This window comes from Triturus cristatus, chromosome 2_1 (assembly GCF_964204655.1).
Source record: "Triturus cristatus chromosome 2_1, aTriCri1.1, whole genome shotgun sequence".
In the NCBI taxonomy this organism is placed as follows: Eukaryota; Metazoa; Chordata; class Amphibia; order Caudata; family Salamandridae; genus Triturus; species Triturus cristatus.
Window position 1 is genome coordinate 502,372,960 of NC_140581.1, and position 17,576 is coordinate 502,390,535.

The following is a 17,576-nucleotide window of genomic DNA, read 5'->3' on the forward strand; positions in this document are numbered from 1 at the left end:
ACTGACAGAGGTGCGCGGTTGACGCCCGCGGCTGCCTCGTGCAGATTTGACATTTGTCACCCGCTTCTACGCTGATTCTCGGCGCCTTCCTTATTCCCTGTGGTGGGATGTGGTCCATCGGCTGCGCTGCCGACTTTGGTGCAGGAAACCAGGGTTTGAGCCTCGGGGTCGCGTCCACATCCTGTGATTCTGGGCAAATCACTTAATCTCCCCGTGCCTGAATATGTTATGTAAATACGGTGCTCATGTACAGCGCTCCAATCGGGTCGAGTTCGCGCTATATAAAAGATGCAAAAAAAAATTAAAATGCCAGGCCTCGCACCCTTGAGGCAAGTATTCCTGGGTTGTCCTGCGCACCCACTACCGCATATGAAACTACAGTTTATCCATTCCAATACATTGTGCGCTTTTCCTGGGGCACATCCGGGCACGTTGTTTTCTTTTTTTTTTGGGGGGGGGGGGAGGGGGAGAGGTGCAGATCTTTATTTGATTGACCGCTGCCTTTACACTATCAGCTCTTAATTTTTATTCTCGCACTCATTTGCTTCTTTTTAAGTTTCCCCGCTCTGGGCAACCATGAGTAAGCAGTTTTCTCCTTCTATAGCACTTTGGGTGTTGTTGGGTTTACATCCGTTTTGAATCCTGAAGGAGACCACTAAGGTATAGTGCCAGTTATTAGTTTGACACTCAACCCTTGGATTTCACAGCGTAGTCATTGTGGTTTCCTTTTCTCTATTTATTTTTAGGTGTTCCCTAATTTTGTTGGTCCTCATGAGACCCAATACGCTCAACTGGGTCGAAACATCGTTGACACTTATATAACACAAACTAACACACTTTGGAATTCCCTTAACTGAAATAAGGGTGCAGATTCATTATAGTTCATGTGACATACAGATACTTTCATGGTTGTTTGTTGTACTTTGAAAAACACATGTTTATGTTGCTTTTTCTGTTATATGTATGTATTTCAGATTATTGATCTGTTTGGCTCTGTTTTTTGCACGTGGGACACTGCGCATCATATATATATATATATATATATATATATATCAAACACACAAAGTTGCCTGCTGTAAGAGGACCATATTAACTTGGTTTGCACAGTGGTGTAAAAAGGGGGCTTGGCCTCGGACCACCTCTCTGCAATCCAGCTGTGTGGCGCTTACTGGAGGTACCTGGTGGGCTAGTTGGCCCCCAGGGACCCTCAGTATTCAAGGGGACTTAATCCCCCAACTTAGAACGCACCAGGGGGCGTGTTTGCAGAGTGGTGGAGAAAGGGGGCATGGCCTGTGTCCAACTCTCTGCAATCGAGCTCTGTGGCGCTTACTGGAGGTACCTGGTGGGCAAATTGGCACCCAAGGACCCTCAGTATTCAAGGGGAATGAATCCCCCAACTTAGAACGCTCCAGGGGGCGCGTCTGCAGAGTGGTGGAGAAAGGGGGCATGGCCTAGTATGAGAAGTTAGCAATCCTGCTGTGTGGGACTTACTGAGGTAATAGGAGGGGTAGTTGGCCCCCCAAGGTTGACGTTGGGGGCTAACTACCCCTCCTGTTACTTCCAGTAAATCTCACACAGTGGGATTGCTAAGAGGTGTTCGGAGGCCACGCTCACCTTTCTCCACCACTCTGGAAACGTGACTGCTATGTTATAGTTAGAAATTAGCATTTAAAAAACTTTTTAAATTCACTGAAAAAAACAGAGGCTTCAGGGACGTTATAGTTAGAAATTAGCATTTAAAAAACCTTTGAAATTCACTGAAACAAACCATAGGTTTCAGGGACAGTATAGTTAGAAATTAGCATTTAAAAAACCACAGGTTTCAGGGACGTTATAGTTAGTTGGACATTTCACTTGTACAAAACCAGAGAAATTCGACCATTATAGTTAGTTGAGCTAACTATAACTCGCGCCCCCACAATGCACTGCTGATGACATCACATAATACATCATTCCATGGTCAGTGACATCACTGATGACATCTCAAATGACATCACTGATGACATCATCCAGTGACTGTGTGTTTCTGTAAAGTTGAAATATGTTTTACATATATATATATATATATTGCAAAGTGTAATGAAGAATGAACGGGTGTATAAATGTCTGAATGGGTGATTTAGTAGGTGCGTGACTGACTGTATAAGTGACTGATTAAACATGTCTTACTGAATGCATGGGTTAGTGACTAAACTGTGTGAATGTCTGTATCAGTCTGTCAGTTGGTGTGTAAGGAGCTGCATGAGTTGGTGAGTATTTACATGAGTGTCTATATGGTTATTGATTGGTTGGCTGGGTATCTGTATGGGTGTCTGAGTGTCTGTGTGGGTGGGTGGGGTGTGTGTGACTCTATACATAGATGTGTGAGTGGGTGATTCACTGGATGTATAGGTTCAAGAGTGCATCTGTGAAGGGCTGTTGGGTGGGTGAGTGTGTGTATGGTGTGTTAGTGAGTTAATGGATGTCTCAGTGGTACATGTGTGAGTAACTACACATGTGAAAGGCAGTTTACGTGAGTGTTGGAGAATATAAATGACTATATGTGAGAGTGAGTGATTGTGAGAGTGGCTGTATGGATGAGTGTGTTGTTGTATCAGTGATTGTATAAGAGAGTAAGTATGTGTTTGTATCTGTATTAATAAGTGAGGTGGTGTGTGTATAATTGTATAAGTGAGTAAATGGGAGTGTGATTGATTCTTTGCATGACTGACTAGGTGTGTGAATTACAATGGATGAGTGGCAATGTGTGAGTGTCTGTATAGGTGTATGAGTGCAAATGATAGTGCTGTATTGATGAGTGACTGCATGTATGAGTGACTGTATGGATGAATAAGTAGATGTGTCTGTAGACCTAGGAATCAGGGAGTGGGTATGTAATAACTGGTATTGGTGTGTCTACGGTTTCGAAAATGGTAGTCTGTATTTTACAGTGGGTGTATCAAAGGTTATATTAGGGTGTGGGGAGATGCATCAGATTAGCACGTGGATGATGTCATCAGTGATGTCATTCGAGATGTTATCAGTGATGTCACTGACCATGTCGTGAATGATGTAATATGTGACGTCATCAGCAGTGCATTGCGGGGGCGCGCGTTATAGTTAGCTCAACTAACTATAACAGTCGAATTGCTCTGGTTTTGTACGACTGAAATGTCCAAATCTAACTATAACGTCCCTGAAACCTGTGTTTTTTTCAGTGAAAAAATAAATAAATATATATATATATATATATATATATATATATATATATATATATATATATATATATATATATACATACATACATATAAAATATGTTTTCCATAACTTGCTTTAACTACTCTTTCTTTCTCCTTAATCATGTTTTGAACAGCACAGTTGTATTGTTGCCTTGTGTTATTTTATAATCAAGTGTATCACTAATAAGAACCATTGTTTCACAAAAATACTTGATGGTCTGGCTCTTGTTGAGTAGGGCTGCCCTTGTGTTTTGATAGAAGCCTTCTCAACAATGGCTTGTCTATGTTTGCGTCTTTATTTTAAATCCCCCTTGCTGCAAATATATCCATCATCGCTTTTTGAGAGAGCTAGCAGCATCAAGGAAACACACCGAAGCTATTTCACTGATCTGACCATCAAAAGGTCAGGAATGCTGCTCGTAAATGCAAGTGTGTGCGTGTGTGACAGCGTGCATGTGATTGTGTGTATGTTTGTGCGTGTGTGTGCAAGTCTGTGCATTTGTGTGTGTGGCCCATGCTATAAGAACACTTTTGGTTCCTGATGTGCGGTAATTGCAACGGAACCAGACAAACTCTATCTAGCTTAAGAATAGTGCACTGTGAGAACCAGTCCTTATAATGCTTGCACACTTTCTAAGTTCTTTCAAGTGCCTTTTTTTCAAATGTTTTAGTTTAGATATATTTGCTGTGATCCCTTGTGGAGTGCTGAGACTACAATGGTGAAATTGTAATCCAAACTAACAAGTAAATTAGTGTCTCAGTATGTGTGCTAGTGTGAAAGAGTGTGTGTATGTTTGTGCATGTGTGTGAGTGTCCGCTCATGCTTGCCTGTGTGCTGGCCATGTTCCTCCTATCCTTAGTCAGTTGGGAGCTTTTCCTTACCGTTTGGTCCTTAGCAGTGCTATACAAGCTTGAGCAGTTCCACTGAGATTGGGGCCTCTTTAATGAGATACGTTCTTAAAGTAAAACCACTGCCTACACCTGCGGTGTCTGGTGAGTCAATATGCTGGTGACAAGAACTTTGTTGTGTTTGGCCACGTGCATGGTTTGAGGGATGGTACATAAGTGGTGGTCCAAGTTGTTAAATAAGGAGGTTAGCAGATTAGAACGCTTTTTTTAGCGTTTGTCTTGAGCAGTTACATTTCTCCTTTTTCCCATGCTGTCACTCCTCCCACCCTAGACAACTGTCCATTGTGACAGTCAGCAGACGGTGAGCGCTGGTATCTATATGCAGTATTCCATAAAGCTTGATTTGCTGCCCCACTCTCCAAATTTTAATGAATGAGATCCTTTGATTTGCTTCATTTTGTTTCTTCAGGGATGAAGTATAGGTTTGGTGGGTTTACTTACTCTGGAAACCACTTTGCATGCTCTTTCCACGGATCATCATCTTCCTCCCAATTACCTAAGCATCCACCACAGGAAAAGCACTGCACCGTGTCCTTGATATCTGCAAGTTAAACAATAATTTAATATCACTAACCAAGCCACCAGTTATACGGCCAAATTCAAAGTAGCACAGCCTGTAACACTGGAGCCACAAGTCAAGTAGCAGATGGAAATCACAAATTTGTGGCACAATCACTACTGAGTTGGAAATTCTTAGGGAGGAGGATTTGTTATTTTTGCTAGGGGCAGGCATGTAGCAATTCACACCTTGTAGTAAGTCACTGATACTAATAGTTACAAAGGCCTTTGTAAAATGAATGTTCTGGGGAATGTAGGCCACGTGATCTCCCAAATACTGGTTAAGTATAGAGCAGAAAATTATAGTCAGCCCCAAAACCTCAATATAAGGGCAATTAGGTGTCAAACAACGAAAGTAACTATACCCATGACACTAAAACTGGGCTGTTTGGCCCTAGAATGTGTGTTATTTATATATTTATTTAACGTTTTATTCCGGCAAACTAAGCCAAATTTGAAACATGAGTGCTGTTTGAATGAGTCACATGGGACCAGATGCAACATCAGTGAGCTACATAGTACAGAAAGGTAGATGAGTATGCAGAACATTCAGCGAGTGAAAGTCTCTGAAGGGTGACGGATAACCAAGATGAAAACGGCCAAGAATAAACATCAGTAAATGTAAGTGAGCTCACGGAGAAAGGCAAACAACGGAATACACTGGCAGAGAAACACAGGGGTATATTCACAAGAACGTGTGATAACTACCGCAAGAGCAGCTTAATGCAACTCTCAACATCGTAGCCTATTGCGGGAAAATTACGCTGTGCCAACCAAGTATTCACAAGGTGGCGGTAGCATGCGATAGTCACCAGATAACGTGTCAAATGGGCGTGCAAAAATCAACGCCACGCCGCAAAAATGCAAAACGCGAACGCCAAAAATCATGCGATGAGGCCAATCGCGGTAAAAAAAGTAGCGAAAACGAGCCACAGGCTTGCAAATCCCACGCGTCTGGCGGGAAAATGCCCTATAAAAACCACAGAAACAACACACCAGAAACAAGCCAAAGCACGTAGCAACATGGATGCACCCTGACCAAGCGCAGAGGCCAACGCGAACCGCACAACCCCCACAGACCACCAGCAAGGAACAACGGGGACGGCCGTGGAGAAGAGGGAGAGGAAGATGGGGTGCAGTCCGCAGCAAAACAAGATCAGCGTCACTGAGGTGAAAGAACACTACCATCAACTGACCCACAAGTAGACCACCTGGAATGCAGTCGGAGTGCCATGGAGGCCAATCGAGGAGGCCAAGTGGTGCTGGCATGATGTGACAACCTAAACCAGGCACAAACCCGCTGCCAACAGGAAGACTGCAACAGCGACAGGAGGTGGCGGTCTTGCGCCACAGGAGGAGCTGGAGGAAACCGAGGCCACAGTCATCAGTGTGGAGACGGTGCAAGGAGTAGGGAGTATGGACACAGCTCGAGAGGACCTGACACAACTTCAACAGGGTGAGTAACGACCAGGGACTGGGGGAATGGGGGGAGATGGGCACAATGGCACACATGCACAACGAGGTGTAGCACACTGCACACCCACAATTACACTGGATCTTGTCCCTCATCCCCTTGGCCCACTGCAGCACACATACATAGCAAGAACAGCACACCCACATTGACGACAACGTGGTACAATGCGCAAAGCCAACACTGCAGAACAGAGGACACAACTGGCTCCGCACATGCACAGAAACATGCCTACTACATCTGACAGAGCAGGAAACTGTGAAATGGAAATGTATGCGTACGACCTCACATCTGTCATGTAGTCCAAATGTACACTGTCCCGCAGCAGTCTTCAGCACCTCCCAAACAGTCACAATGTACATTGTCATACAGTCTGCATGTCAACCAGAACAATGCACCAACATACATGTCAACACAATGTGAACATGCATCTCCCCTTCACATTGCAGAGGGGCATACAGCACCTCCAGCAGAGCACAGAAGACAACACATCTGTGATGCCGGAGAGGACCACCACACTTTCGACACAGATGCCCTACAACAGCCCATGGACATCCCATGCAATCCACCACCAGGACCCGGGCAGCCAAGCTACTTAGAGGAGAACACAGAGCCTGCAACAGACCACACAGCAGGAAGCACCCTCAAGCACAGCTGGCTCACAACACTCCACCCACCCACACATGGCACCCCAATTCCATGTGTCAGCACGCCAAAAGGTGGTGGCTGAACAGGTGTGGGTGGGGTCCGAACCCATGGAATGCGAACTAGATCACATACGTTGGTGTCTATTACCCTTCAGGGACCACCAACACCCCACAAAGGAGACCCACACTGCCATAGAGACACATGCAGATGCACATTCACAGTACACAACCACGCCCAGGGGCACATAAATAGCAGTCACACACCGATGTTGGCTCTGCGTACGACAGCCCAGGCCACTGTCTAAGCTCTAACCTGCTGCCTGCGGTGACATGTCTGCATGCGCTGTACACAGCACAATGTAATGTCGTAGGGCCCTGGGCCCTCATGCATACAACAAGACCACAGGGACACACGCAGATATTATGTTGAACTGGCTACGGGCACGTGCACCCGGCCCCTTTATTGGCAGGGCCACATGTACAGTGACACCTGTGCTGGATGTGTATGGGGTGAGTGTAAGCCACAACGCAATGAGTGCTTGGTGCTGGCTATCACTTGAACAGTGGACACCAGTGCAACGGAAACTGAAAACACCTGCATAACAGAGTCAACTATTGAGCAACATGGAGGGAGCCGGAGAAAGTCCAGAGGACACCCAACATGCAAACAGAAGTGTCCGTGAGTTGCAGTGCACTGAGATTGGGGCACTACAGATGAGCGCGCACATGTGAAGAAAAAGTCTTGGATTGTGTCCCTTTGAGATATTCCTGATGCAGATGCAGTGGGGTGTGTTGGACCTGCATCACCTTCCTCATCAACGTCCCAAGTCTCCCACACTGCTTGAGGTGACATTGCTGCGCAACCTCTCCACAGCAGAAAACTCAATCAGTAATGGACGATGGCTTACGGTGCACTGAGTCAGTGGCACCTGGAGTGCTGAGCAGGGTATCAGTCTGATGATGGCATCCACGACAGGTGTGAGCAACTCCGTAAGTCGTTCAGGACCACCGTTTCGACTGTCAGATGGCGATTGGATTTGGTCCTGGCGGCAGTGGCGTGTGCCTTCTGCGGTGATGCAACATTCAGGCCGGTCAGGACTTGATTTGATGTGTGAGCCCTGGCGGACCGCAGTTGAGGCCGGAGGCAGCAGACAGCGCAGAGCCACAGACACATGACGTTGATGAACCTAAGGCCATCGCCTCAGAGGTCATCCAATATCTCAGAAGAAGGGGTCCAGGACCTGACCAGCACAGAGTCAGTGGCCCCAGGGGCACAGCGGCCGGCACAGGCACCCTGCCACAGGACGGTGACTTCCGGTGCACTGAGGTAGGTCCACGCGCAGTGAGCGGGTCCTCATCGATGTCGAAGGTGAATGTGGCGGAGGCTTGCGGGGGACAGAGGAAGGTGTCCTCCAGGGCATGATGCGGAAGGTCCGATGTTATCCAGAAGCAGCAAATGGTGGAGTGGAAGTCGACAGCCCCTTTTTTACCACCAATTCGGTATCAGGTACATGAGGATGAAAACTTGCCTCTAGTCCATCGACTCAGACGCCACTAAAGCAGGCCTGTGTCGTGGAGGCTGTGATGATCTGAGGAGGCTGCCAAGGTCGCGGACCTGGGGCTTGGAGCTTGCACAGGCACGTGGTGGGCCCTCCTTGACACACGCCGGTGTCGGAAGGTGATCAGTGTGGCCTGGCTGCTCAGGCCTGGCCCGACGGGTTCAGGGTCCAGCGGGCCGGGGTACAGCAGGAGCACAGGATCGCAGGCAACTCCGCTCACCAGGACAGCGTCAGCGCTGTGGCGTGGTGAGAGGTGCCACCCTGGCAGAGACGTTGGGCTTTCCGGAAGAGGGCCACGCCCAGGACTACTTGCTTTTTGTTCACACCCCTACGCTGGCCTGGCGTACGCCGGGCCATCCCACTCCGCTCACGCTTATGGGAGGGACGTAACAGGCAACATTTCCACAAACTCCCACACTGGCTGGGGTGACATGGTTGCGTCCACTGTCCACTACACTCCATACACCAAAGGTGTATGTCGCCATGGATATGGGTGTGTTCGGCATACTTCGGTCTGTTCAGCACATCTCCGCCACTCTTGTCATTGTGTACTTTCCCAATCATGGTTCTCCTGCATCCTTCATACATGCCTGGTTGCCAACCCTCCCCACATTCGGCTATTGTGTGGCTGGGGTGCCATGCCGTTGATGGCTCATGTTCACGGCTTGCCCAGGTTACCATTGTGAGTTGTTCTGTCGTGTCTGGTGGGTGGGCATGTTGTTTTGCATGTTGGTTGTGATTTTGTGACGTGTGCATTGCCAGAGTTGTGAGTTGCTTGGTTGTGGAGTTGAGGTGAGTGAGGTGTTCATTTGGAACTTGCCAAGGGGCTGTGCATTTCCCTGCGTGCCATCCTGGGAACGCTGGTTGCTGATGGACTGCCGGAGGATGAAGGAATCATGCACACTGGCTGGGTATTTGGAGGCGATATTGGTGGAGGTTCCACGGTGTTCGGATGTTGCCTGCACATTGATGTGAGATGTGTGCTTTCTGTTGCAGTGATTGTGTGCTGTGCTGTGGATTGCCCCCAACACGTGCGTGCATCCAGCTATGGCGAATGGTCCTTGCTTGGTCTCCAGCGGATCCTGCGCATTGTGTTGGACGTATAGGGACTGGGGTACCAGGCTGATGGTGATGTCCAGGTCAGGTGTGAGGGACTTGGATGTGGCTGGCTGTGAGACTCCTCTGACTCTGGCGGGTTTGGGGGTACCAGGTGCCAACAGGTGTAGCACAGACAGCAGCTTTGTGTGGGGTGGGATGTTGGCTGTCCTCTGTGTTGGTGCCGTCGGCCTGTTGGGCGTTGATGGTCAGGATGCGTACAATGGTCAATCAATCAATCAATCATAGCATTTGTAAAGCGCACTACATACCCGCGAGGGTCTCAAGGCGCTGGGGGGGGGGCTGCTACTGTTTGATGAGCCAGGTCTTGAGAAGTCTTCTGAAGGTCAGAAGGTCAGAAGGTCTGCCGTAGGTGGATGGGGAGGGTGTTCCATGTCTTGGCGGTGAGGTGGGAGAATAATCTGCCGCCGGTGGTCACTCTTCGGATGCGGGGGACGGTGGCGAGAGCGCGGTCTGCAGAGCGGAGCTGGTGGGTGGGGGTGTAGAGGTTGAGTCCGGTGTTGTGGAGTACCTTGTGTGCGTGGGTGAAGAGTTTGAAGGTTATCCTCTTGTTGACGGGGAGCCAGTGCAGGTCTCTCAGGTGGGGTGTGATGTGGCTGCAGCGAGGGATGTCGAGGATCAGGCGTGCGGAGGCGTTCTGGATGCGTTGAAGCCGTTTCAGGAGTTTGGTCGGGGCTCCTGCGTAGAGTGCGTTTCTGTAGTCCAGTCTACTGCTGACGAGGGCCTGGGTGACCGTCCTTCTCGTTTCGGTGGGGATCCACTTGAAGATCCTGCAAAGCATGGGAAGGGTGTTGAAGCAGGAGAAGGAGACGGCGTTGACCTGCTTTGTCATGGAGAGGGTAGAGTGGAGGATGACCCCTAGGTTGTGTGCGTGGTCGGTGGGAGTTGGGGGTGTTCCTAGTGCAGTCGGCCACCAGGAGTCGTCCCAGGCCAAGGGGGTGGATCTGAGGATGAGGACCTCTGTCTTGTCCGAGTTTAGCTTCAGTCTGCTGTTCCTCATCCAGTCGGCGACGGCCTTCATTCCTTCGTGGAGGTTGGTTTTGGCGGTGTGGGGGTCGTTGGTGAGGGAGAGATTCATCTGGGTGTCGTCAGTGTAGGAGATGATGTTGAGGTCGTGCCGTCGTGCGATGTGGGCGAGCGGTGCCATGTAGACGTTGAACAACGTTGGGCTGATGGATGAGCCTTGGGGTACGCCGCAAATGATCCCGGTGGCTTCGGAGCGGAAGGGGGGGAGGCGGACGCTCTGTGTTCTGCCGGAGAGGAAGGAGGAGGTCCAGTCCAGGGCCTTCTCTTGGATTCCGGCGTCGTAGAGGCGTGTTCGTAGTGTGAGGTGGCAGACCGTGTCGAAGGCGGCTGACAGGTCCAGGAGGATGAGGGCTGCGGTTTCTCCGCTGTCTAGCAGGGTCCTGATGTCATCATGGTTGTCCTTTTGAGCCTGTAGTGGGCAATGAGATTGTCAGGTGTTGGGTCTGTGAGGCTGGTGCGTTTCCTGGGGGTCTGCTGTCTTTGTCTGCGCTTCCTCTGTGGTGGTCTGGGGGGTGGGGTTCCGGGTGAGGGTCGGGGTCCTGGGGTGGTGGTGGTGGGTGTTGTGGCCCTCTTGGGTGTCCGGGCCGCATGACCAGTGGCTCCATGGCATCTGTTGCCCTTCCGATGTGGCTGTGGGCTGGGCTCACTTTTGTGGTGTAGGCTGTCGTCCGACTTTGCACCAGGTCTGAGCAGGTATTAGTTTCCAGGTGCTAACATGTCTTATCACCTGTTTTGTGTTCTTATCGCCGATCTGGCTGGATGTTGAGAATGTTGAGGTGTGGTGTTGTCGCGGATTTTGGCACGGGAACGCCTACTATGCATCTCATTAGCGATAGTTGCGGGGTCATCTGTGGTGATGTTTTTTGCGGCTGCTATAGCGGGTAAACTGGTGCTGTGGGATGTTAACACCAGCTTGTAATTGGGGCGATATATTTATCGCTACTTTGGCTGCGATAAAGTTCCGTTAACTCGGCGATAGATCCTTGTGAATATGCCCCATAGTCTTGTGGGACCTTCACTAATTTCATCATGGAAAGGAAGAGAGATGAGGGGGAAGAGTAATGAGGGGAGTCAGCATACTAAGAGTAGCCTGAGGATCAGATGAGACATAATTAAAGGCGCGAAAAAGTGACGACTGAAGACAGGTAACTATAGACTTTTTAAAAGTTCCATATGAGGTGGGCAGAGTTGGAGTGAAGGAGTGAGCGAATACAGAACTGGAGGTGCCCAGCGAAAAAAGATCAAACATGGGGGCTTACATTTTGGAACCCCAGAGTGTAGAACGACTGTGGTACGATGGGCTTGCTATCAGGGGACCCACTGTGGAGAATTTTGTAAGACTAGTGATAGAAAAAGATGTTTCTGCCTCAATGGGGAAGCTACTTGAGGATGAAAAGGTATATAATCAAAGAACCTTGCACCTAACAAAAGAACATTAAGCATGATTATGTCAACTAGAAAGCTCATCTTAGCATAAAGCACAAACCAAACTCAGGCGCTCAGACATCTGTATTTCACATAACATATAGCAATAAAGCCTGCCGCCACAACAGGTACCTTTGGCTCTCTCTCCGTCTCTGGGGATCGCTCGCTCTTTTGTGCTCTCTAGATGTTTATGTAGCAACATGAGCAATATTTCTAACTTTAATTTAATTGCAACTTGTGGACCTGCCAGTGTCTTGATAAAATCTACACGCAATAGTTGAAAATAAGCAAGGGTTGTGTTGATTAAGTTAGTTAAGGTGAAATTTTTTCGCTACTGACGGAATCTCTGCTAAGAATAAAATTATTTTATCGTTGCAGTGGAAATCTGAAATTAAAATAAACTAACAAGTTTAATTTTATACACAGTAAGCTACCATAAACTCCCAAACGAACTACACTCTTGAACTGTTTTCCTTTACGATCTCCCACAATTTGAGCCTAAATATTGAATAATACTTCCAAAAGTTGCAAAGGTAGCTACAGTCTCTGATTTGATGTACCAATCAGTCAGTCAAAAGACCCTACTCTATGCAGTTCACAATTTCAACAGAATGCAAAAAGATATACTCACTCTCTTACAAGCCCTCTTTAGAGTTTGGCGGAGAGGCTATCCTGAAGTACGCTATGCGCTAAACTAAAGGCCCGCACACCTCATTTAGAGATGATGGACCTTCAGTATGTCGAGGGCGGAGACTACTCTGTCTCCACCACTGATAAACACCTCAGGCAGTAATGACCGTTGGAGGTTTTGCCATTGGTCTGCCTGCCCTATTTAGTGTGGACAGTGAAGTACTGGGTAATTTAGACCCAGCGGTGCAGGGACACACACCCTATGACTTCTGGGTTCACCCTGTTCCGGACCTACAGAAACACAGAGTCTTCTGGGTGAAGTCAAAGAATCGTTTATTGGCTGCAGACCAATGACAGGTATCCTAGAAGTACAACAGCGTGTATGTTCTCAGGAGACTGCTGAAAATCATAGGAATGGACTTCATCTTAAATACCCTTTTTCCTGCCTCAAGCATACATTCCTAGGTTTTATGATACGGCAATATGCAAGTGTACATTACAAAGAAAAGGCAGAGTCATGATGACCATCCCACATTCCAGTTCGGCCAGCCCACAATGATTTACACAACAAGGTTCAGATCCCACATTACATGTAAACAGATCCCCCCAATAAACATGAGCATCTCCTGTTTTGGGAACCAAGTCATAAAGCAGGAACAGCCAGGTGCGAAAGAGATTAGCCAGGGGCTTGTGTAGAATGAAAGGGTTTTATGACGGGTCAAGCCCTGATGCTAATCACAGGTGGAGAGAGGAAGGGGAGCTCGTGAGACCAGTTTGACCCGGGGCAGCAGAGCCAGCTGCCCAGGTCACAGAGAAGTCAGAGGAGAAGCCCATGTACTGTGAGGCCCGTATTTGCTCCATTATAGCCTATGTGAGGGCAATGACAAGATGGCCACTGCTTCCAAAATGGAACCCGCGTAGTGCAGCAGAATAACGTGTACACAGTGCATTCATAGCTAGAACGATAAGTAAAGCACTCGTACATGCCGCATTTACCATTTGCGGTTCGCTAATACCAAGATAGACAGGGGTAGGGCCCTGTTCCCTACGTGGTCCCGAATATTAAAGTACGACAGACCCTCCTTTTGCCCTTACATAGGCAATCACTATACTCATCTTAATCCGAGTCTAGGTCAATGTTCACGAAGTCATGGAGATGTTGCTGTAGCATCATCCTATTACTTAGCTTGTCCCTCGATACAGGTTTCCTTACACATAAGGTAGCACAGAGGCCACATATCGCAGGAGCACACTGTATACACAGACAGAACAGGAAAAGAATGGCTAAGATCATTCCAATGACCATCAGAACTTTCCAACCCCAGGCAGATATCAGTTCCCAGAACCACCCCACCAGTGACCAATCTCCCTTATCCACGTGTATGGATTCAGATATTTTATGGAGTTTGGAGATGGCTTGATACACTGTTGGAGCATTATCTGGTATGAAAATGCAGCAACTGGATTGGATAACCCTGCATACCCCACCGCGGTCTGCAAGAATAACGTCTAGAACCATGCGGTTCTGCAAAGTCATAAGGCGATCCGCTTGGAGCTCAGCTGTCAAATTACCAAGGGCACCAGCCGTTACATTAACGGTGGATTCAACCACACGAGTCAGCTGTCTCAGGTTCCTACTATTGACCATAGGTCCCCAAAACGGCAGGAAACCCAAGAAGAAGTCTCCCGCTTCCTGACCGGCAGTGTCCTCCTTACTAATCACACCTCTCACAACTCTGGTCTTGTGGTAGTCGGAGGCGGCAGTAAATGTAGGCGGTAGCAGATTCGCAATATAACATGTGCCCGAGAAATCAGGGGGCAACCATGTATATGCTCGGTCATTACAGATGAGATATGTACCCTTGGCAGTTAAAAACGCAGGGGAAAACTGTGACGGGAACGTGTACGTTTCAGTGCAGTCACTTCTTCCCAGTTGAGCTCTAGGGTTCTGACCATTACCCTGTAAGCAGAACCGACCCATGTGGGGTACGACCCAGATTGGAGATGAGATTTTTCGCTGTCTTTCACCCAGACTAATACTATACCCCGTCGCGTTCCATCCTACATAAGGTCTCAACTCTTCTTTGGGAATGGATGAGTATGCATCAATATCCCTACTCATATCGGCAATTCCTCTCACTAAGGCTTTATTATTTGTACCAGGTCTGATGGAACGCGGTTGGCGAGGGGAGTATGTCTCTAGGGCGTAGAGAAACATGGTCTGGAATGCCCATGACGATCCATTATAACTATATGGCAGCACCAAATAAGGAATACCCTTGTTAATGGTATGTGGCATTAACCCACACACCCAGCAATTGGTCGTATTCACTACTAGTTGGTGCTGGTGCAAGAGCTGGATAAACGAGTTATTTACAAACTCCGATCGTCTGGTCTGTTCGTGTTCAGGCAAAGGGTGAAAAGAGTGAGAGGAGGCAGTAGAAAGAGGTATAGGCTGTTCAGTGGGTGCAATGGGCTTTTGAGTGGAGAAAAACACAAATCCTACAATAAACATCATAATACTACACAGTGTAAAAAGGCACAAAAAGACAAAACATTTACTTTTTACAATTCTACACATTCTGGTTTTAAAGTTCATTTCCTCAATCGGTCTCTCCATCTTAAAAAACTCCATCCTCTACTCGGGCCGCTCGCGGCGGATGAGTTTCTTCTGCTAAGGAGTACGCCTGTCAGTCCAGGGAAACGCCCTAGACCAACCAGAACCGTTGACCTAACGTCTTCGGCCTGTACCCCAAAGTCTTGGCACCGCGACCCTGCGGCAGAACCCGGATGGTGGTTCGAAAAACAAAAATCAAGAAAGTCCTTCAGATGGGAGAGCAAAAAGTGTCCAAAAAGGAAATAGTAAGGAAATCTTTATTTGTCCATGGGCCTGGGTCTCAAATTATAGCGGAGACGGCCAGGTGCCGTTTGGTCTTGGAACAAAAGTTCAGGCTCAGTGGTGTCCAGTCGATTTGATGGTGGCACAGCTTCCTGCAGAATATTGTCACTCTCTTGGACTGAAGCTGTGTCTTTTAGGCGTGCGTCACTGAATGGTACAAAACGAGGTACAGTGTCTGTCTCAGTGTCGGCGATACCCTCCTTGACCCACTGGTCATATGGCAGAGGCAAGGGGACTATTTTGCAGTGGGTACCATGTATCCAATGCTTCCTTCCTTTTACTCGCACCGCTGATCTCGTCGACAGGAGCACAAGATGAGGGCCGATCCAGCGAGGCTCGTCGTTGCCCTTACGCTGGAAATTCCGGACCAGGACCCACGAACCAGGGTTGATAGGGTGTCCAGGAGGTTCAGAAGCTTGGGGAAGAGTATCATGTACCTGTTGGTGCAAAACACGCAGTTTAACAGTCAAATCATACAGGTAATCGAGCAGTACTGGATGCTCAATCTCACTGAACTTCGTAGGCCTTGGCACACCCCATACGTTGGCCGGGCGGCCAAAGACTACTTCATAGGGACTAAGTCCCACTCGTGAGTGTATGGTCATTCTGGTGGACAGGAGTGCTAAAGGCAGAGCGTCAGGCCATTTAAGACCGGTGCTCGCCTGGATTTTGGCCAGCTTGAGCTTTAAGGCTCCATTGTAGCGCTCTACTAGTCCAGCTGATTGGGGGTGATTTGCAGCGTGGAATTTCTGCCTTATGCCTAAACCTTCACATACGTTCTTCATCACTTTACCCACAAACTCACTTCCATTATCACACCACACCATTCTTGGCATTCCAAACCTAGGAAAAAATTCCTTCACAAGGGCTTTGGCTGTGGATAGGGCAGTGTTATCTTTCAGAGGATAAGCCTCAATCCATTTTGAGAAAGCACAAACAACCACCAATACATATTTCAGGTTGTTGCATCTTTCCATGTGAATAAAGTCCAGCTGCAAAACTTCGAATGGACATGATGGGGGTGCAAAGTGACCAGCTGGAGTTGGGGTTCCCCTACCAGGGTTGTACTTCAAGCATACCATGCAATTCTTGACCACATTCTCTGCACACTTGGGAATCCCAGCATTCTGCCATACTGGAGCCAACAACTTACATATACCTTTCGTACTGATATGTGCCATTCCATGTGCCATAGTAACCACTGGAAGCACATATGCATCAGGCAACAACCATCGCTTATGTTCTGTCAGATCAATCCAACAACCATTCTCATCCAACTTACCCATACTTTCTCTCCACTTGCTTAACTCTTTCTCTGTGGCTTCAGCCTGAAGCGACTTCACACTCTCTATTGTGTTCTCACACATTCCCACATCATTAACCCATCTTGCGGGGCCTGCAACATACATTCTAGTCTTCACATTCTGTGCTGTTTCTTTCGCGGTCTCATCAGCAAACGCATTCCCACGTCCAACATCATCTGTAACTTTCCTGTGCGCACTGCATTTCATGATCGCAACTTGCAACGGTAGGGTCAGTGACTCAAGGAGATCATTCACCAACTTGCCATTCTGAATTTTAGCTCCATGTGACGTCAGGAACCCACGCTCTTTCCACAGTCGTCCAAAATTATGAGCCACGCCAAAGGCGTACTGGCTATCTGTGTATATATTAACTCTCATTCCTTCAGACAACACGCATGCTCTCGTGAGGGCAATTAATTCTGCTGCTTGGGCCGAATTATGTGGCACTCGTGCAGTTTCCACGACCGTGTGTAAAGTCGTGATAGCATATGCAGCAGTCGTGTCACCATTAGGGAGTTTGAAACATGAACCATCTACCCATAAAGTGCCATCACACTCAGTCAGGGGAGTATCCTTTAAATCTACTCTCCCTTTCGTCTCTTCTTCTGTTCTGAACAGACAATCATGTTGCTCAATCTCATCTGAATCTGCTGGAATTGGCAATAACGTAGCTGGATTCAGCGTATTACATCTTTTTATGTGTATATGATTCGCTAACAGTGTGAGTTCATAACCTGATAACCGCTCACTAGTCAAGTGTTGTGTCTTGGTCCTATTTAATAATGTGTCTACAGCGTGTGGGACCATAACGATC

The 17,576-nt window shown here is 48.0% G+C and overlaps 1 protein-coding gene across 2 annotated transcripts in view; it reads right to left on the reverse strand.

Annotated features, from left to right (window-relative positions):
- The window catches only part of LOC146865550 (baculoviral IAP repeat-containing protein 1-like), a 649,379-nt gene that overhangs the window by 572,996 nt on the left and 58,807 nt on the right, over positions 1-17,576 (reverse strand). For both annotated transcript variants that reach the window (XM_085632368.1, XM_085632367.1), the window contains exon 3: positions 4,569-4,668. In XM_085632368.1, coding sequence (XP_085488494.1) covers positions 4,569-4,668 — 100 coding nt within the window. The remainder of the gene's footprint in view (positions 1-4,568; positions 4,669-17,576) is intronic.